General features: G+C 44.6%; 1 protein-coding gene across 1 annotated transcript; it reads right to left on the bottom strand.

Moving 5' to 3' along the window:
- Nucleotides 1-2,197: 2,197 nt before the first annotated feature.
- CD3E (CD3 epsilon subunit of T-cell receptor complex) lies at nucleotides 2,198-13,690 on the bottom strand. The gene is made up of 9 exons (XM_004052212.3): nucleotides 13,643-13,690; nucleotides 13,418-13,525; nucleotides 11,028-11,048; nucleotides 9,895-9,909; nucleotides 6,165-6,182; nucleotides 5,469-5,717; nucleotides 4,481-4,648; nucleotides 3,862-3,908; nucleotides 2,198-2,881 (listed from the first exon to the last, which is right to left on the bottom strand). The coding sequence occupies exons 2-9, from the start codon at nucleotides 13,464-13,466 to the stop codon at nucleotides 2,825-2,827; spliced, it is 624 nt and encodes a 207-aa protein (XP_004052260.1). The 5' UTR covers nucleotides 13,467-13,525; nucleotides 13,643-13,690; the 3' UTR covers nucleotides 2,198-2,824.
- Nucleotides 13,691-20,846: the final 7,156 nt, after the last annotated feature.

Raw genomic sequence — 20,846 nt, 5'->3', positions numbered from 1 at the left:
CCCTTCAAGGCCTAGATAAAGTCTTTCCTCCGTGGAGCTTTTTCTGCCTCTGAACACCTGCAACACTGTCTGTAACACGCATGAGTGTTTAATCACATCATCTGTTCTTGTGTTGCTCTTTAACTTTTTGCATGTTTGACCGCTTTTATATAATTGCAAGCTCCTTGAAGACAAGAACTGTTTATTGATATCCTCTTAGCAGTTAGCATAGTGCTGATAGCCACATGAGTGATTAGAAAAGCACTCATTGAAGGAATGCATAAACAATTAAATACACAGCTTTTAAGTCAGGGCAATGAGAAACATTCTTTTTTTTTTGAGACGGAGTCTTGCACTGTTGCCTGGGCTGGAGTGCAATGGCACGATCTCCGCTCGCTGCAACTTCTGCCTCCTGGGTTCAAGTGATTCTCCTGCCTCAGCCTCCCAAATAGCTAGGATTATAGGCACCCACGACTATGCCTGGCTAATTTTTTGTATTTTTAGTAGAGACAGGGTTTCACTATGTTGGCCAGGCTGGTCTCGAACTCCTGACCTCATGATCCACCTGCCTCAGCCTCCCATAGTGCTAGAATTACAGGCGTAAGCCACCGTGCCCGACACATTCTTTTTTAAAATTTTTATTTTTAAATTTTACTTTAAGTTCTGGGATGCATATGCAGAACGTGCAGGTTTGTTACATAGGTATACATGTGCCATGGTGATCTGCTGCACCTCTCAACCCATCATCTAGGTTTTACGCCCCTCATGCATTGGGTATTTGTCCTAATGCTCTTCCTGCCCTTGGCCCCCACACCCCCGACGGGCCCCAGTGTGCGACAATGGGGAACATTCTTTATGATCACAGTCAGTAATGAGTAGATGCTCTGACCATTAGAATTGGCTGCTAGTTCCAGCTCTGCCCCACCCCATCTGTGACTTGGGCAATGACTTGACCTCTCTGAGCCTCAGTATCCTCGTCTGTAAAATGAGGATGACATCTAACTTGTTGTGTCAACATAAAGATTAAATGAGATAATGCAGGTAAAGTGCTACGTACAATTTCTGAAGCATGTATTGAGTAAATGCTCAACACATGTTAGCTGTTATTGCCTGTATTACACTGAGCCATGCCTCCCCTTGACAGGGCACAATCAAGTATACTTGGGACAAAACTGCCATCCAGCAGCTAGTGATGGACAACATCATGGAGGCATCTTCTGAACCTAAGTGTTGATGCTTAGAGTGAAGGAAGTGACTCTTCAACAGCGACCAAAAACAAACAGAAGCTGTAGCTACAGCCCAAGGCTGAGGGGGAACAGTATGTGGAGCCTGCTGGTCACGAACGGCCTTTTTAGTGGTGGTCGCACTCATAAATCAGCAGGGTGAATTATTAGTGCAGGGAGGGAGAGAAGAGAGCCCACTGGTTTGAGCTGGATTAGGACAGTTCCTGGATGCTCCAGCCTCCTCTCTCTGCAAGCAGAGTGTGCTGTGGGAGACTGAGAACAAAGCGTTCTCACACGGGCCTCCGCCCAGCTGCCGCTGTACCTCTCCCACCCTCACTCCCAGAAGCCACGCTTAGCAGTGCAGCCCACATCCTGCGCTGCTTAACCACAGCCCGCCTCTGGCTGCAGGCGGCTGCCTCAGGGTGGGGGTGTGCCTGCCTGAGACACCTCCCTCCTTCACTTCCCCAGCCCTGGCTCGCAGCTTTTCCTGGCAGCTTGCGGAAATCTGTGTCCCATCCCCAAGCCCGGCTTCCACCGCCACCGTCCTCTTCCGTACCTTCATCTGTCTTTCAAGGCCTGTTTCTGTCTTGTCCATTTTCTACCAACCACTCCATCAGGGACCCATCAGTCTTCCTCCGCCACGTTTGATGTTTTCCTCCAAGAGAAGTTGGTGAAACTTTCTTTCTTTCTCTCCCTCCCATCCTCTCTTTCTTCCCTTCCTCAATCCCTCCCTTCTTTCCCTTTCCTTTTATTTTTCTTTCTCTCTTTTTCTTTTCTTTCCCCTCCCTTCACTCTCTCTCTCTCTTTTTTTTCTTATTCCCTTATGCCCTCTCTAAAGAGAGCTTCAGGTAACGGCCCTACCAGCTGTGGAGACAGAGAGTGCTCGCATCTGGGGTCATAGCTGAGAATTTAGTCAAAGGTAGTGAGAACCTGAATGGTCTTGGGAGTTAAGGCAGCCTCTGAGGGTCTCTCAGAAAACAGGGACAGCAACTCTTGCAGCCAAATACAGTTTATTTTTTTCTCTCTCAGCTGAGGAGCAGAGCACATTTACGGAGATGCAAATGACCATCCAGTGGCCTACAGTGGAGGGGGGGTGGAGGGAGTAGGGGATTAGGGGGTTGGTAGGGAGTGTTGGGGGAGGGAGGAGCACAGGGCTGGCTCAGGGCCAGGATCTGTGAACGGGGCAGGGCCTCTGTCAACATTTACCCAGTCCATCCCCAGAGAGGGTTGCAAAAGGGGACGGCGATAGAAAAGTAGATGGCATACTTTGGGATGGGGGACAACTTACATGCAAGAAAAGGAGGGAACTGAACGTAGAAGCTACATCCAAAGGGAAGGGAGTGAATAGCACAAATAAATATCCTGGCAAGAGGGCAGGCCAGCTGTGAGGGTGTGACTACTGATGATGCTTCAAAGGAAGAGGAAGCAGCAATATTTTAGGACTGGGTACCAGCAGAGAAGGCAGGAAGGAGGGAGCGGGGGATCAGGCTGGAGGGTGCGAGTTCACCATGAGGCTGAGGAACGATTCTCTCGTGGGGTCCAAGACTAGCCCAGGAAACAGGGAGTCGCAGGGGGACTGGAGAGGAGACCTGGGCCAGCGGGAGGCAGTGTTCTCCAGAGGGTCAGATGCGTCTCTGATTCAGGCCAGAATACAGGTCCCGCTGGCCTTTCCGGATGGGCTGGGGGTGAAATAGAGAAGGGGGCGGTCAGTGGTGCGGGAGGAAGTACCTCCTAAGAAAGGACACTGAAGAGCTAGCTTTAGTGCGTGGGAAGAACTTTGGACTTGAAGTCAGGAGGCAGGCTGGAATTCTAATTTGGCATGGACGGTAGGAGACTTGAGCTGGTCACCTCCTTCCGTGAGCCTCAGCTTTCCCATCTCAAAAATAGGAACTTAAAGACCCACCTTCCAGGGCTTCTGTCAGAGCTAAATAATTCGCTTAAGCTAAAGTAAATACTACGTGCTTGGCTGGTGTTGAGTATTTGGCTCAACAAATATTTGTTGAGTATATCCAGGTGTGATAGTGAAAATATTTAACAACTAGGAGTGCACACACACCAATCAACTAGAACAATCCTGGTGATCCTCTGCCATGCCAGGCATTAACTCTTTGTTACTCCAACTCAAGAGGCAGCCTGGTAGGGGAGGGACTGGGATGTCTGGTCACGTGTGTGTGTGTGTGTGTGTGTGTGTGTGTGTGTGTGTGTAAGGGTGGGTTGGGGTGAGCAAAGTTTGGGGCTATTTTCCAATGAAGTATTTTAATATTCAATAACTTTTATATAATATTTATATAATTTTAATATTTCAATAACTCGCTATACTGGTGCATGCTGGTGGAATATCAGCTCTGAATTTATTGTGTTAGAATTTGCGTATATGATATTCTCCATGGCTGTATCCCAGTCAATGAATAAGCCAGAGAAAGAGGAGTATGTCTCCTGCAAGCTTCCACCTCTCCATGGTTGTGGAAGCCATGCAGCCTTTGAGACAGTCCTGTTTTACCATGAAGGAGGCAGAGGTGGCACATAGAGGGTTGTCATGGAAGCCCTGAGTGAGGGGCTTTGAGGCATCCGGCAGACAAGATGGGCCATCCCATCTGTTCCCTTCCCCCCTGGAAGGACATCCCCTCCAGCATCCTGGCCCATTTCTATCCCACGTTACCTCATAGTCTGGGTTGGGAACAGGTGGTGGCTTCTCCTTGTTTTGTCCTGCGGAGAAAGGAGGGGAAATGTTTCATTCCCATGAGGGAACCAATCTTGCAGCACTGTCTATGCCAGTGAGACCTAGATAGAGAATGGCAAACCCCGTTGATCTCTCCTCTACCGCTCCCTTTTCTGTTCAGACATCCTTTCTCTTTTTTTTCTTTCATTCATCTCTAAGGACCCTACACTCTTCTCATCATTTTGTGACTTTCCTCAGCTCAAGATCCTCCCATTGTTTCTCTCCATAGGGGAAGGGAAAGGAAAAGGCAGGAGCTAATATATCAAAGTCTCTCTTCCCACAGCTTAGGGACAGAATCGGATGACTGCAGGCATTGACAGGTATGTGAGGAAGCCCATCACTTTCATAAACTTTTTTGCAGTTTTCTAGGATGGGAAGGAGGGGAGTGATGTGAGATTTGAAACCCTCTGTTGAGATCTTGTCATCACAGTAATAGAAGCTGTGCATAGAAGCTCTAGACAAGCTGTTCTGACCTAGCTGTGGACTTGCCACCCACCCTGGCCCAGGCTGGTTGTCCCCCTTGGCAGGAATCTCCTCTGACTGGACTTCACAGCCTTACCCCTTTGCCTGCCGCCAGCACCCGCTCCTCGTGTCACAGGCTTGGCCTTGGCCTTTCTATTCTTGCTCCAGTAGTAAACCAGCAGCAGCAAGCCCCCAGTGATGCAGATGTCCACTATGACAATTGTGGCCACCGACATCACATCCATCTCCATGCAGTTCTCACACACTGTCGGGGGTGGAGTGGGGAGAGGGGAAATCACTAAGCAAGGAAAACACAAGGCGCTGGAGGTGAGGAGGGAGTGCATGAAGGCCATTCTCCCCTTACTACTCACATGCTTGCCACGGCCAGAGCCCCTCCTTCAATATGTTTAGAACAACATTGACAAGCAAAGAGTGGTGGCCGTGGATAGAGGCACTGGAGTCAAACAGCCCTGGGTTTGAGTCCCAGCTTTATTACTCACTAGCTGTGAGAAGCGTGAAATGTGTTTTCAACTCACAAACCCTCTGTTTCCTCATCCCTTTACTCATGGGAATAAAATGATACTTAACCCATATGGTTGTTGAGAGGATTACATGAAAAAAATCCTTGATAAGTGTTGGGTACAGACAGTGCTTGAGACTTAATAAGCACTCAATAAATGTTAAGTATTGTTATTATTTTATTATTATACCTTAGCTTATGCCATTTTACTATAGTGGCCTTGAGTGTTTTTTGCAAACCTTTCTGAAAAATTTATCTCTGGAGGAAGCATTAGATAAACTCATGTTGGTGTGCTATGAACCTGGGTGTGATGCAGTGCAAATGACCCAGTCCTGTCTCTTAGGGAGTTGCTATTTTAGATCTCGCACAGACTGGGGTTACCCAGAAGCCTCATATTGGTGTTTAATCTATATTCCAGAAAACACTGATGACCGGGATTGAGTGTGGGAGGAAGCGCAAAGACGCCTGGGCACTGTGAGCTGGGTTAGGGAAAATCATTGAGAATGCCCTTTTGAATGGTCCTCCCTAAAGAGCCGGTGGTACCTGTTCTGGAGACCTGGATTACCTCTTGCCCTCAGGTAGAGATAAAAGTTTGCATCTTCTGGTTTGCTTCCTCTGGGGTAGCAGACATAATAACCACTTTGCTCCAATTCTGAAAATTCCTTCAGTGACAGGTGATCCTCATCACTGCCTATGTTTTTATCATCCTCATCACCGCCTATATTTTTATCATTGTGTTGCCATAGTATTTCAGATCCAGGATACTGAGGGCATGTCAATATTACTGTGGTTCCAGAGATGGAGACTTTATATGCTGGGGAGAAAGAAGGGAAATTGGCAGAACAAACCAGGACAATTTTAGAAAAGGCAAATTAGTGACAAAAGAACCACCCAAATGCAGGAAGTCATCTGTCATCTAGGTCTTAGACTTGCTTGTCAGAAGGGAGCTCTACTGGCTAGAGGGTGTGGAAGAGGAGATATGTGGAATGAAGGGAACTAGATAACCTTGAAGGGAACTAGAGAACCTTTTGAGAGGTGGCTTTAGGGTTTACTCAGGGACATGGGGACTTGGGAAGGGTAAGATGGATGTAAAGAAAAACCCACAGAAGTCCCTATTTGGAACCTTTCTAAAATGGGGTTGAGAATGCAATGCTGGGAAGATCTCAGTTCTTGGGGTTAATCTCTCTCAATCATTTCCTTCTCATCTACCCACCAATCTGCATCCTCAGACAGGGCGTAAATAAAAGACCAATAAACTCACGTGTCTGTGTAATACCACCTGAAAATGAAAAAATGAAACAGCAGTAAGAAAATATCTTGGTTTAAGTTTAAATTGTAGGTAAAATTTTTCTAGTGGAATTAGACACTGCCCACAAGACTTCCCAAAGAGGGTCTCATCCATTTAGGAACCCTGAGTATTAGAGGTGAGGTTCGTGCTTAGCCTATGAGATTTATCTCATAGATATATTTATTAAGTAGCTCATAGATGTAACTCAGATACATCGGATTCAGAATATACCAGCATGAGCTCCTAGATCTAGATCTACTGAAGCTCAGAAAGCCTTAAAGTCCTAAAGCCGAAAAATTCCAGAGGTCTTCAAGCTTATCCTCTTAAATTAGCCAGAACTGTATTACAGATAGATATGAATGACAAAAGAACCAACCAAACGCAGGAAGTCATCTGTCATCCAGGTCTTAGATTTGCTTGTCAGAAGGGAGCGCTACTGGCCTTCTCAGAAATAAAGCTCTCCACACCACTGAATCACTGATTTGTGGACTTACCTATTTCTTACAATTTAGAAATCCTTTCTCAGAGCTGAGTCCCTCATAATAGAGAAGAAACATCTTTGTTCTTATTCCATATAATTTTCTCTCTATTTGCCTTTAAATAATGTGAAATACTCTACATGTTTTGGGGGAATGCTTCTTCCAATAAAAAGTGGCTTCACTTTACATTATATCTGAGCATAATCAGCTCTCAATTATTTTTGTTAGAGGGAGGCCCATTAGTATGGACAACTGAAATCAACTAATAAACCACTAATGCCATTCGTAGGTCCAGCCACGTTTCCCACAGCAGCCATTTTTGCCCTGGGAGGTGGAGCTAGGAGTCCTTTATTATTTCCTGGAAAACTTGTGGCTGGAACACTGGATTCTGCTACAGTCTGGACATAACAGCTGGAAGAGAGGAGAGGCGGTGCTGCCGCTGTCAGGGACAGAGCTCTGGACTCAAGAGTCAGAAGCCCTGAGTTTGAATCCTAGATCTGCCCTAGTCTGTGTGACTGAGGGCAAGTCATTTAACTTTGCTGAACCTCAACTTCTTTATCAGGGAAATGGAGATAAAACACCAACCTCACAAAGTTTTTGCGAAAATTAAATGGATTATGAAGGTGAAAGTGAATGACACATAGCAGGTGCTCAAGAAAAAGTTACTTCCTTTCCTCCTTTCCTTCTTGAGGTCCTGCTACTCCCAGAACAGAACTGAACTCTGACCCAGTTGCTCAGGCAGCCCTCTGACAAAGACTGCACAGAATGTAAACAAAACATTCTCCAGGTTTTTCCACCTGCTTATAATTGGGAGCTGAGTATAAGGACAGTACATAGTTTATATTATTTTAATTTATAAATAATTTTTTAACACGGATGTTTCTTAGACATGTTAAATGAACTAGAAATCATAAATAAAGTACATAGACATTATACTCTGCTGGGTGTGTTTGTTTGAAAAAAATGTAAAGAAAATTGCTCACAACTTTTATTGGCACAAATTCAGTAGCAGAGCTTAGACTTAACTCATGCTCACACAAGGGTCTAGATGTCTGTACTTAGACAGAAATGTGCTCCACGTATGTTCATTGTGCACTATTCACAATAGCAAAGACATGGATTCAACCTAAATGCCTGTCAGTGGTAGACTGGATAAAAAAATGTGCTGCGTATACACCATGGAATACTACACAGCCATAAAAAAGAATGAGATCACGTCCTTTGCAGGAACATGGATGGGACTGGAGGCCATTATCTTTAGCAAACTAACACAGTGACAGAAAACCAAATACCACATGTTCTCATTTAGAAGTGGGAGCTAAATGATGAGAACACATGAACACAGAGGGAAATGACACACACTGGGACCTCTCAGAAGGTGGAGGGTGGGAGGAGGGAGAGGATCAGGAAAAATAACTAACAGGTACCAGGCTTAATGCCTGGGTGATGAAATAATCTATACAACAAACCCCCATGGCACAAGTTTACCTATATAACAAACCTGCACATGTACCCCTGAATTTAAAATGAAAGTTAAGTTAAAAAAAAGATATGTGTGCTCACAAAGATTTTATACATATCCAGAGACAGTATTTCATAATGGTTGAGAAAATGAACTTCGGTATCATATAAATCTGCATTAAAATTTTTTTATTTTTAAATTTCTATTTATTAATTTTTTCAGAGACAGGGTCTTTCTCTGCCACAGAGGCTGGAGTACAGTGGCACAATCTTTGCTCAATGCAGCCTCAACCTTCTGAGCTCAAGCGAGCCTCCTGCCTTGGCCTCCCAAAGTGTTGGGATTATAGGCATGAACCATGGCACTTGGCCTAATTCTGCATTTATATCCCCAGGACTGGATTGTTTATTTATTTTTGTTTATTTTTGTATTTATTTGATGCTTTGTTTCCTTAACTGTACAGTAGGGGTGTTAGAAGAATTAAATGAGGAAATTCAAGTAAAATATTTAGAGCAATGCCTAAAACATACATGCTCAGTAAACTTTAATGCTTATCATCTATAGTCAGCACGCTTTCCATGTATTAATAGCTAAAATTCACCTACTGCCTGTTTGTTTGTTTGTTTGTTTTGAGACAGAGTCTTGCTCTGTCGCCCAGGCTGGAGTGCAATGGCACAATCTCAGCTCACTGCAACCTCCGCCTCCCAGGTTCAAGCAATTCTCCTACCTCAGTCTCCTGAGTAGCTGAGATTACAGGCACCTGCCACCACGCCTGGCTAATTTTTGTATTTTTAGCAGAGGTGGAGTTTCACCATGTTGGCCAGGCCGGTCTCGAACTCCTGACCTCAGGTGATCCTCCCACCTCGGCTTCTCAAAGTGCTGGGATTACAGGTGTGAGCCACCATGCCCGGCCCTCCTACTGCCTTTTATGTCAGACAATGTTCTAAGTGCCTTAAATGAATTACTCATTTGGTCCTCATCATAACCCTACAAGTTAGGTAGCACTATTATTTCCATTGTACCATGATGATGCTATGGCACAGAAAAGTTAGGTAAATTACTCAAACACACCCAGCAAGTAGAGAGTTGAACCAAGATTCAAACATTCTGATCTAGCTCAGTTAGACTCTTACCCTCATACTATACAGCTTTATCTCTTCTGCATAAAATATTTTTCTTCCCTAAAACATAAGCTTATCCTTTAAAATTCAGCTCAAGGATCACCTCCCCCAGGGAACCTTTCCCAATGACACTCAGTAGAGTTGACCACTCCCCTCTTTATACTTCATTTTACTCTGTATCTACCCATATTATAACATGCAACTCACTATATTTTCAATTATTTATCTCTCACACAAGACCATCAGCTTCTTGAGGGGAGGTAATTAGCAATATGTTCATATGTTTGTTCATTTATTCGTTCAAAAAATATTCATTGAGCACCTACTATGTGCCAGACACTGGGCTAGGTAAATGAGACACTGTCTCTGTCTGCCTTCAAAGATTTCATGGCTTATACAAAAACACATGGTAGCTCCAACCCACATCCATATGTGTGTGATCAGAGATACATATATGCACAGCTATAATCTGACATGACAGCTAGCAACAAATACAGGCAAGTTTCATACAGATCCCATTGAAAGATACTTGTATTTTCCCTTTAATAGTTTTAGTTCTCAGGGTTTGTTACTGTGATTGTACTCTATGAGCATTTTATTCCACATTTGAAAACTTTTGCTAGATAGAGTGGAAATCCTCTTACCCATTTCTTCATTACCTGAAAAGGAAACAGTAAGAAGCCATTAGTAATGTTTCTATCGGCAATGAAGATCAGACCCTGCTCCCGTGGGTTGGGACTCTTCCCTCAACTCTTAGGAAACAATGGATCTTCCAATTCCCTCGGCTGCATAGAAAAAGCTGTTATGGGCCTTACATCTTATCTGATGACTATTTACAAAAATGGCTCCTAAGGACACTACAAATTAGGCAGCATGGCGGAATCTAGGCTGGCATAATGGTTGTCTTTATTTTATTTTTGAGACAGTCTCGATGTGTCACCCAGGCTAGAGTGCAGTGGTGTGATCTCGGCTCACTACAACCTCTGCCTCCCAGGTTCAAGCGATTCTCCTGCCTCAGCCTCTCGAGTAGCTAGGACTACAGGCATACACCACTATGTCTGGCTGATTTTGGTATTTTTAGTAAAGACGGGGTTTCGCCATGTTGGCCAGGCTGGTCTCGAACTCCTGGCCTCAAGTGATCTGCCCACCTCGGCCTCCCAAAGTGCTGGGATTACAGCTGTGAGCCATGGTGTCCAGGCATGGTTGCCATTAAATACAACATTGGTTCACTCAGTTTGGAAGAGCTGATTGAATAGAGGGGCTTCCAATGTTGGAACACTCCTGACTCTACCGCTGTGGTTGAGAGAGTAAGTTCAGGCCGGGCACACTCATATGCATGTGCACTCGCATAAATACACATGTACACACATGTATTCAGAGTATTCAGACATGTGATTCTGAACACACATCCAAATGTTGCCCCGGAAGCTTATCCAGAGTAACCCTGTGCATGCATTCTGGCTACGTCTCCTCTGCAGAATCTCACATCAAATATGAAATGCAAACAAATGAAAACTGTTAGTGCTTTCAACTTCATTTAAGTCTCAATTTTTCTTTTGTATGGTTAAGACTCATTATTTCCTGCCTCTGTTGCTTCCCTCTTCTGGGCTAGAAATATCTCCAGACTTGTGAGGAAAGTCAAAGGGGTAGATGGCAGAAACTCCTTTTCCTGACCTCTGTGGAAGTTCTGTGGGAGGCATAAGAGAAAGCTCCATTCATAACTACAAAGAATGATGGGGTGATTTCATAAAAAAGAAAGAAAGAAAGCATATCTCACCATCTTGCCCCCAGACGCCAACTAGAAAATAAATAAGAAAAAAAAAGTGTTAGTAAATGTTGTGGGTACCTACATTCCTAAACAGAAAAAGGGCTGTGTTGCAGTATGACCACTGATGACATCTGATGTCCTTCCCTCTTGCTGCTGGGTCACAGCCATTTCTACACCCTAGAACAGTGGAACTTACTGCTGCTATTGACCAGGGGTTCCCAGGAAATTTGGGGGGAAATAGAGGAAGGAAGCATCTAGCATTAACTATGAGCCCACAATTTTTGACAAGCAGGAGTCAGAAAAAGTTAGGACCATTTTTTGGACGACTAGAGACATAGCAAAAGAATTTTGCCCCCAAGCCTCCATTTTGAACATTGGTCTCTGTGGAAGAAAAACACGCTCTTGGTTGGGTACAAACACTGGGATTCTTGTTCCATCTCTGGCTCTGCTTTTCTGGTGGTTCAGTTTTTCCATTTGTTTTCTGCTTGAGACAGAGACGGAAATATTTGAAACCCTGATTACTCATCAACTAGGGCCTGTGCATTGAAGAGCCTGACCACATTTCCACCGGGCCCTCCAGGATGCCCTCACTCAGCAATACCCTGGATTCATTACAATGATCAGTTTCCCTGGCACTGCCTGAAAGCTTTCTGCACACCTAGGCCTTTCTTTTACTGAAACCTCTACACAGGGGGAGACACGATCTCCACTTTCCTATCCCCAGAGCAGACTGGGCACATTCCTATGGTGCCAGATGTCTAGAGGTGATTGGGTCTTTGATACTCTCTTATTTATTTATTTATTTATTTATTTATTTATTTATTTTGAGACACTCCAGGCTGGAGTGCAGTGGCTTGATCATGGCTTACTGCAGCCTCGACCTCCTGGGCTCAAGTGATCCTTCCGCCTCAGCCTCCCAAGTAGCTGGAACTATAGGTGTGTGCCACCTTGCCTGGCTAATTTTTAATTTTTTGCAGAGATGGGGTTTCACTACATTGCCCAGGCTGGTCTTGAACTCCTGAGCTCAAGTGATCTTCCCACTTTGATCCCCCAAAATGCTGGGATTACAGGCGTAAGCCACTGCACCTGGCCCTCCTCCTCCTCCTTCTTTTTTTTTTTTAAGGAAAAGCATACTTTATAACACAGGTCTCTAAGAAAATGCCTGGCCACTCCTTACAGGAGTCACATCCTGCCCCTCGCTACTCAATATGTTCCTAGGACCAGCAGCAGATTAATAAACCTGAGAGCGTACTAGACATGCAGAATCTCCATTTCCAGTCTGGGTCTTTTGAAACAGAAGCTGCATTTTTAACAAGATCCCCAGGTGATTTGTGTGCACATTCAAGATGTGAGAAACCCAAGATGAAGCAGGAAGCGGAGACATCATGGCTGTGGCTCTGAGACGGGAGCACCAGCTGTGATAGTGTTTTCTAGGTCTTTGAAATAAAACCATCACGAGCCATTTTGCCTCATGTGGTGCAGCCATTTAGAGTACAAACAGTCCTGGTCTCACAGATTGGCTTCGGCACTTACTAACTATGTGGTTTAAAACAAGTTATTTAACTTTTTTGAGTATCAATTTCTTAATCTGTGAAGTAGAGAGGACTTATCAGTTTATATAGTCAAAATTAAAAAGAATTTTAAAAAGGGGATATAACACATTCCTTCCTAGGCAGAAGTAGGATTAAACCAGTTAACACGTCTAAATAATTTTTTCTTTACACAGTATCTGACACTCAATAAATGGCAACTTTTTTGGTATTATTTATCTCATATGAGATATAGAAATGCTCTTGGTTATTTATCAATTCATAATCCATCTTGCTTCAAAAAAACGAAATAAACTGAAAGTTGTTGGTCACTTGAAAAGGACTAAAAATTACGAGGCGTTTTATGGTCTCAAAGATAGTGAATTGCTATATATGCCCTGGGCAGAGTTTGGGCGCAAGTATCTGGTCTCTTCAAAACAAGGAATGGATATGTAACTAACCTGCACAATGTGCACATGTACCCTAAAACTTAAAGTATAATAATAATAAAAAAAAAAAACAAAAAAACAAGGAGTGGAGCTTCGCTCTTCCAGTCTCTTTTGGGTTAGTTCTGGAGGGCTGGGTAAGTTGGAATGAGCTCGTACTTAGAGGTAGCGAGATCTCTCTGCTCACAATAGCTATGATCACCCCAACTGCTCTTCTTTGCCTGCTCCCCGAACGCTCTCCCAGGCACCCGTGGCCTATCTTTTTCTTTAGTCCCCAGCTCTAATCCCTCAACCTAACATAGCACCAACAGTTCCTTACATCTGGTAAATGAGGCTCCTTGGTGCCACTAGGCAGTGCCAGGTAAGGCTGTAAGCCTTCCAGCGGTCTGGAGACACACCACCCTTTCCACTCCATCCTACTCACCTGATAAGAGGCAGAGGCCCAGAACTCTCCAGTGAGTGCCCGACTGCATCTTTCTTTCATGGGACAGTTACTTTACTAAGATGGCGGAGGCCAGCAGACTTACTACTTCTGGAAAAAAAGCAAAACAGATGACTTTTTCCAAACATCTGCTAGAGATAAGGACCCTGGGGCCATTGTTCCCAATGCTAGGATGAAAAAGGAGGGCTTTATAAGAGAGAGACTCACCATTTTCTGAAGCAGGCACCTGAGGCTGGGAGGGGAGGAGGGTTTCTGAACCCCACACAGGAAGTAGAGAGGCCTCTGGGCCTGCGGGTTTTACCTCACTTGGAAACGTTCAAGGCAGAGGCCTCCACCTGGACTGGTTGAAGAAAGCTGGGTCCCACAGCCTTCCTAGAAGGCCAACAAGAGGACTCTGACAATACCTGGAGGGGCCATGAAAAATACATGACATTTAGCTGTCCAGACCATGTAGTAGGTTGGCACAAAAGTAACTGCAGTTTTTGCCATTAAAAGTAATTGTAATACAATATGCCTCCACATTGCGGGGTCCTCCTTCCTCTATAAGCTCTGATAGGAAGAGGGAGATGCACTGAACATTTGCTTTCTTTGTGGTGGATCTGGCATGGAGCAGCAGGTGCAGCCATCTTATTAACAAAACTTCTTGGCTTGAAAATACATGTTGACTTAAACCCATAAGAATTAAATCCAAAGAAAAAATGCCATTTTTTGCCTATATTCTTTACAAAAATATTTAAAAACACAAGACTCAATGTTGAACAGGGTAAAGAGTGATAGTGTCAAAGTCTGCTGGTATGAGTGTGAATTGATGTAACCTTTCTTTATGTTTAAGCATGCAATAATCAAATGCTTACTATATCCAAGCACCATTCTAAGAGCTTTTCTGATATATCTTATTTAATCCTCAAAACGACCCTCTAAGGTAAGTATTATTTTTATTTTTATTTCCATTTTATACTTGAGCAAACTAAGGCTCAGGCAGGTTATCTAAGTTGCAGATTACAGAGCTGGGACTCTAGAAAACATTTTGATGAAATTCACTTATTTAATACCTATTTTCTGTCTACTGTACTGTAGTTATATGCTGGGTGCTAGTAATACAGGAGAAACAAGATAAATAGTCTTCTTGGATAAAAAAGGAAATGTGGAGATTAAACAGATAACCTCATAACCAATAACCGTGCCCCGCATGATGGTGTACACCTGTATTCCCAGCTACTCAGGAGGCTGAGGCAGGAGGATTGACTGAGCCCAGGGGTTCGAGACTGCAGTGAGTGTGATTGTGCCTGTGAATAGCCACTGCACTCCAGCCTAGGCAACATAGTGAGATCCCATCTCTAAAAAACCCCCCAGATAACTTCAGGAGATTGATGCTAAGAAAGAAGACGTTCAGGTGCTGTGGGAGTGATAGAAGGGATCTAAGATAGTCTGGGGTGGGATGGGGAAGAGAAGGTCCCCCTGAGCAGGTGACATCCAAGCTGAAATTTGATGGAGGAACAGCAATGAACCAGGTGGAGTGGAAAGCATTCCAGATAGAGGCAGCAGCATGTTTGAAGTCCAGAGATGAGGAAGAGAAATGGAAAGTCCAGCACAGCAGGTAACAGGGAGAATGAGGAGTGTAAGAAATAATATAGGAAATTCGCCAGATATGGTACTTTGGGAGGCCAAAGCAGGCAGATTGCTTGAGGCCAGGAGTTCAAGACCAGCCTGAGCAACATGGTGAAACCCTATCTCTACAAAAAAATACAAAAAATTAGCCGGATGTGGTGGTGCTCACCTGTAGTCCCAGCTACTCAGGAGGCTGAGGTGGGAGGATCACTTGAGCTCAGGAGGTTGAGGCTGCAGTCAGCTATGATTGTGCTACTATGCTCCAGCCTGGGCAGTAGAGCAAGACCCTGTCAAAAAATAAAAATAAAAAAAATAAAAGAGATAGGAAACTCAGCAGGGGCCAGATGGGAAGGGATTTGCAAGCTATGTTAGGGATTCTTAAGGATTTTCTTAGGGCTGTAGGAAGTATTCAAATAGTTGTAAAAAGGTGAGTGACAGTATCAAATTCTTATAATATTCAAATGGAAAAAGTTGGGGTTTTTTTTAGATGAAGTCTCACTTTGTTGCTCAGGCTGGATGCAATTGTGCGATCTTGGCTCACTGCAACCTCCCCCTCCTGGGCTCAGGGGATCCTCCTGTCTCATCCTCCCAGGTAGCTGGAATTGCATGTGCCCGCCACCACACCCAACTAATTTTTGTATTTTTGGTAGAGATAGAGTTTCACCATGTTGCCCAGGCTGGTCTCGAACTCCTGAGCTCAAGCGATCTGCCCACCTTGGCCTCCTGAAGTGCTGGGATTACAGACATGAGCCACCATGCCTGGCCAAAATGAAAAAAGTTTTAATGATGGAAGTAATACGTGCATGTTAAAAAAATGCATATAGAAGGGTTGTATAACAATAGCCCCTGTTCTACCTTGCTTCACCCCTACACTTCTCCCTAGAGAAAACAACTTTTAAGTTTTTCAACTTTTTTTTTCTCCTGGTGGTTACCTTCGTGTCTGTAAATGTGCATTGCTATCCATCGGGTTTTCTGGGAAAAAAAGATGGAGATTTGGGCAGGTGGCTCTCTGAGAAAGCACAGGAGCATCATCTGTAAGGGAGAGAGCGGCAGCATCTGGCAGAGAGAGGTGAACTGCGATGAGACATATCAGGAGCCTCAGCCAGAGCCATGGGGAGTTCTTAGCCTGGGATCACCTTCCCATGTTGTCCTGAATTATCCTGAACTGAGCAAAGGGGCCATGAAAAATACAGGTATTATGAATTGAGGGGCTGCGAAGTTGGGTGAGGGGGCTGCGAAGTTGGGTGAGGCAGCTGCTTCTGCTGAAGGCAATGCCTTTCAAAGAACTCAACTGTGAGTCCTCTGAGTACAAGAATCCCAGCAGTTGGGGGAGGGAGCAGCCCTGGAGTGATGACCTGGGTGCAGCCACAGCATCCATGCAGTTTAACCCTTGCACTGCTTGGATCCATTCGCTTCATGTAATAATTTCATCCTGTCCTTAAACAGCCTTTTCAGGATTCTGGTTATCTCTTTTCTTGGAGAAGCTTATAAAAGGAAAGTTTCCTAATGGGACAAATTACAGCCCCATTAGCACAGTTGCCCCAGGGCACATCTGATAGGCAACCCTTGTTCCCTATTCTGGATTGCTCCTAGCCTCAGTTAGCACCTCTGCTGACCTCAGGGAAGACATAGCTTGAGGAGTCTGAGCCCCTGGCCGTTGTGATCTTTTCAGGCTGTGGCTGCTGCACTTGCCCATTTACCATCAAAATTGCACTAAAAGATGCCCCAGGGGAGCCCTTGGATTCTATCTGAGTTGTCCCTGCAGCCCTGCCTCCTCCTTATCATCAGATATGGAAAGATTCACTCTGCTGGGGGAGCAAATCATTTTTTTTTTTTTGCATGCTGGTCTCTTGGCAGTGGTGTAGCTTAAAGTTTAATGGGTGCTGTGGTGAAAGTGTTCTGTGTCTGGAAACCATGGCCCCTAGAAGCTCAGAGCCTAGAGTTAGCGGGACAGGAAGCACAGATTTCCTAAGTGGGTCACTGGAAGTAATGGTAAGCATGAATATCCCTACTTCTAACCTTTAGCTCTTGGACACATGCATTTTACCTTTTGGAGACATAGTATCATATAACAGTCTTTGGCTTAATATGTACACAACATCCTGAAGGATAGTGCCCAATCCTAGCAGGGTGTCATCTCTAAGTTGATACCTTAGCTATGTCTTCAAAAGACTATTCCATGGATCCATCAGGCTGGCAGCTTCTGGGTGTTGTGGTATATGATAGGGCCAGTGGATCCCATGGTCATATGTCCACGGACTCATCCTTGTTTTAAAGTGGGTCCCATGGTCTGTTGTGATGCTATGGAAGATCTAATGCTGACGGATCAGACAGTATGTGAGCTCTTGGATAGTAGGGCTAGCTCAGGCACTGAAGGTAAGAGAATCAAACTCATACCCAGAGTATGTCAAATGAATTGATTTGTCCTGTCAATGAATTGAGCCCTTTCCAGATTTTGGTTTGAAAAGGGTCCAATGTAATCCTCTTGTCAAGAAATGACTGGTTGGTTTCCTTCAACGATGATGCCAAATTGGAGGCTCTGCACTGAACTCTGTTTTGGCAGTGGCGGTAGCTGGATCAACCTTTGTGAGTGACAGCCCACACTGTTGTGCCGAGGTCTAGCATTTACCATTGCCACCGTAGCTACTACATTCATAACCCCACTGTTTGAGTCTTGGGATGGCCATGGACAGAGGCTAGTTGACTTTAACTGGCCAAGTCATTTTCTTCTACTTTGTGTTGTGGTGCTTCTTCCACGACGGATGTTCTCTGCTTGGTGTTCACATGTGACACAAAGATCTTCACACCTGGTAACGACTCCCGTGGGTCCATACACGTGCCTCTTCCCCAGACTTTCCTGTCCCCAATCTTCTACTCTTACTTGTTCCAGGCCCCTAATCAATAAATCAAGCCACTCACCACTGCCCATGGATCTCTATATATTCTAACATTAGGCCACTTCTTTTTCCACATAAAGTGAATAGCCACGTACAATGGCAGAAGCTCTGTCCTTTGAGAGGATTTCCCTTTACTCCTCTTTCTTTTTCTTTTCTTTTCTTTTTTTTTTTTTTGAGACATAGTCTCACTCTGTTGCCCAGGCTGGAGTGCTGTGGCACCATCTTGGCTCACTGCAACCTCTGCTTCTGGTGCTCAAGCGATGCTTGTGTCTCAGCCTCCCGAGTAGCTGGGACTACAGTCACGTGCCAACACTTCCAGCTAATTTTTTGTATTTTAGTAGAGACAAGGTTTCACCATGTTGCCGAGGGTGGTCTTGAACTCCCAAGCTCAGGCAATCCACCTGCCTCGGCCTCCAAAAGTGCTGGGATTATAGGTGTGAGCCACCACACCCGGTTCCCTTTACTACTCTTTCAAGCTCGTTCCCTAGTGGGAATGCAGGACTGCAGGACTGCAGCATTCCATTTTTGGCTTGCATCCACATACTAAGATGACATCTGTCAAGGAAGCTCAGGCTTTATTCTCCTCTGTCAGCTGGTCTTCAAGAATAGCCCATCAGGCAGCCACAGGTTGAACTGAAGGTGAATTATTAGTGTAGTAGCGGTGGATGATGGAGGCCATGTGCTCCTGCAGTTGCTGCTTGTGTCCTCTGGCACTATTCATGCCTCAGCCAGACTGCATTCCTTCCATCTTACAGTGGATTGTTGCGCCCACCCAAACTTGTGACTTGGAGGGTCTGACACTGCTTAGCTTACAATGGGCAGATCAAGTTTAATGGTCAGCTGATGTCCCATTGTCAGTTACTCAACTTCTTCCTGTGTATCTACTCTAGTAGCATGCCAAGAGCTGCTTTTCAAATGGTATATAATTCACTGCTACAGGTAGAATGGCTTTGTTCCTGAACCCTAGGTATCAACATTTTGATTCTCCTGCTGGAACTTGCCATAGACTCCAAAAGGCATCTTTTCCCACCACAGATACTTCTAACTGCCATCAGGGTTGCTGGTATGTGGCCCAAGCTGCAGAGCTGCTTGTACCACAGCATGGACTTGCTGCAGAGTGCTTTACTGCTCTGGGCTCCACTCAAAGCTGTAAGAGTTTTATGTCACTTGGAAATGAAGAGGCCTATAAGGCATTCTCTTTCTTAACGGAGGGGATGGTGCAAGGTAAAATAACATAGCCTCTACTTTGGAATAAATGACCTGAATGGTCCAAGACCTTGCACTCTTAAAAAGGACACCTGGCCAGGCATGGTGGCTCATGCCTGTAATCCCAACACTTTGGGAGGCTGAGGTGGGTGGATCACCTGAGGTTGGGAGTTCAAGACCAGCCTGACCAACATGGAGACACCCCGTCTCTACTAAAAATACAAAAAAAATTAGCCAGGCATGGTGGTGCATGCCTGTAATCCCAGCTACTCGGGAGGCTAAGTCAGGAGAATTGCTTGAACCCGGAAGGTGGAGGTTGCGGTGAGCCGAGATAGTGCCATTGCACTCCAGCCTGGGCGACAAGAGTGAAACTCCATCTAAAAAAAAAAAACAAAAAAACAAAAAACACACTTACGTGGCAGGCCCCAGAAGCTTCATAGAGTTTATCTCCTATTCTCCAAGGCCTCCAAATACTCGCAATTTCTTGCTCATTTGATGTGATTAACACAATGTCATTGATATAGCGGACCAATGTGATGTTCCACAGAATGTCCAGATTGTCCAGGTCCCTTCAGACTATGTTATGATAGAGAGCTGGCAAGTTGACACAGCCCCAGGCAAGACCAGGAAAGTATATTGTCTCTTGGCTGTGAGTGAATGCTCTGATTAAAAATATTACATTTGGCATAACTGCTGCAGTTGGAGCTACTACTTGTTTAAATTTGCAGTAGTCCACTCTCATCCACAGTGATTCCTCAATTTTTGCAAAGGCCAAATCAGTGAATTAAATAGGGTGTATAATGGGACCACAATTCTTCAAGTCTTTGAAAATGACACTAATCTCTACCATTCTTTCTAGGATGCAATATTATTTTTTATTTACTGTCTTGGCAGGGAGTCATGGAAAGTTACAAGGGCTTCCACTGGCTTTTCCTAAAGCAATAGCTCTTATTTACACGTTAAGGAGCCAAGGTGAGGGTTCTGCCAACTGCTATACCCATTATCATACTTTTGGGAACTGGGTAGATGGTGACTGGGTGGGTCAGTGAGATGGACCTGGGCCAGGACCCCATTTACCACCTGACTCTTATGTGCCCCTCCTCTAACAGCCATAAACAGCACTTTGGGACCCTGGTTATAATCATCAACTTGGGCCCTGTATCCAACAGCCCTTGAAAGGTCCAGGTATTCCCCTTTCCACGAATAAATGAGTCCTTGTGGGGAAGGACTGTGGGAATCACTAATTTATATACTTGCCATGGTGCTGTAATGTCCTTTCTTATGGGGACTTGGCCTTTCTTTCAGTTGATTGGTTCTGGGTATGAGAATCGGCTAAGATCTGGAAACTCAGAAGGGAATTACGGTTTTCCATTAGTAAGCTCAACTTGGCCATCTGTTCATTCATTCTTGGATCAATTTTGGGGAAATAAAAATACACACACATATTGTCAGATATGTATGGGACATACTGACACTAAAAAATTATTTGTTATTTATCTGAAATTTAAATTTAATTGGGCAGCTTATATTTTTATTTGCTAAATCTGGCAAACTCACCTTAGGAAAAACATATTCCATCAGTCATTGCCATAGATCTCTGTGAATCAGGCCCCCTGACTGGCAGTTTTGACCTTATAGCCACCTTGCTTTGGAAGATAAATGCCGCCAACTGGCCTCTGCTTCTCCGGGACCTTCTCATT

This window comes from Gorilla gorilla, chromosome 9 (genome assembly GCF_029281585.2).
Source record: "Gorilla gorilla gorilla isolate KB3781 chromosome 9, NHGRI_mGorGor1-v2.1_pri, whole genome shotgun sequence".
NCBI classification, from domain to species: Eukaryota; Metazoa; Chordata; class Mammalia; order Primates; family Hominidae; genus Gorilla; species Gorilla gorilla.
This window is presented reverse-complemented; position numbering and strand designations above follow the sequence as displayed.

Excerpts from the sequence above, each read along its gene's own strand:
- CD3E (XM_004052212.3), bottom strand. The coding sequence starts at position 13,466 with ATGCAGTCGGGCACTCACTGGAGAGTTCTGGGCCTCTGCCTCTTATCA. Across the intron at positions 3,909-4,480 it reads TGCTGGCGGCAGGCAAAGGG|GACAAAACAAGGAGAAGCCA; the intron begins GTAAGGCTGTGA and ends CTTTCTCCGCAG. Across the intron at positions 2,882-3,861 it reads TTCCCAACCCAGACTATGAG|CCCATCCGGAAAGGCCAGCG; the intron begins GTAACGTGGGAT and ends TTTCACCCCCAG.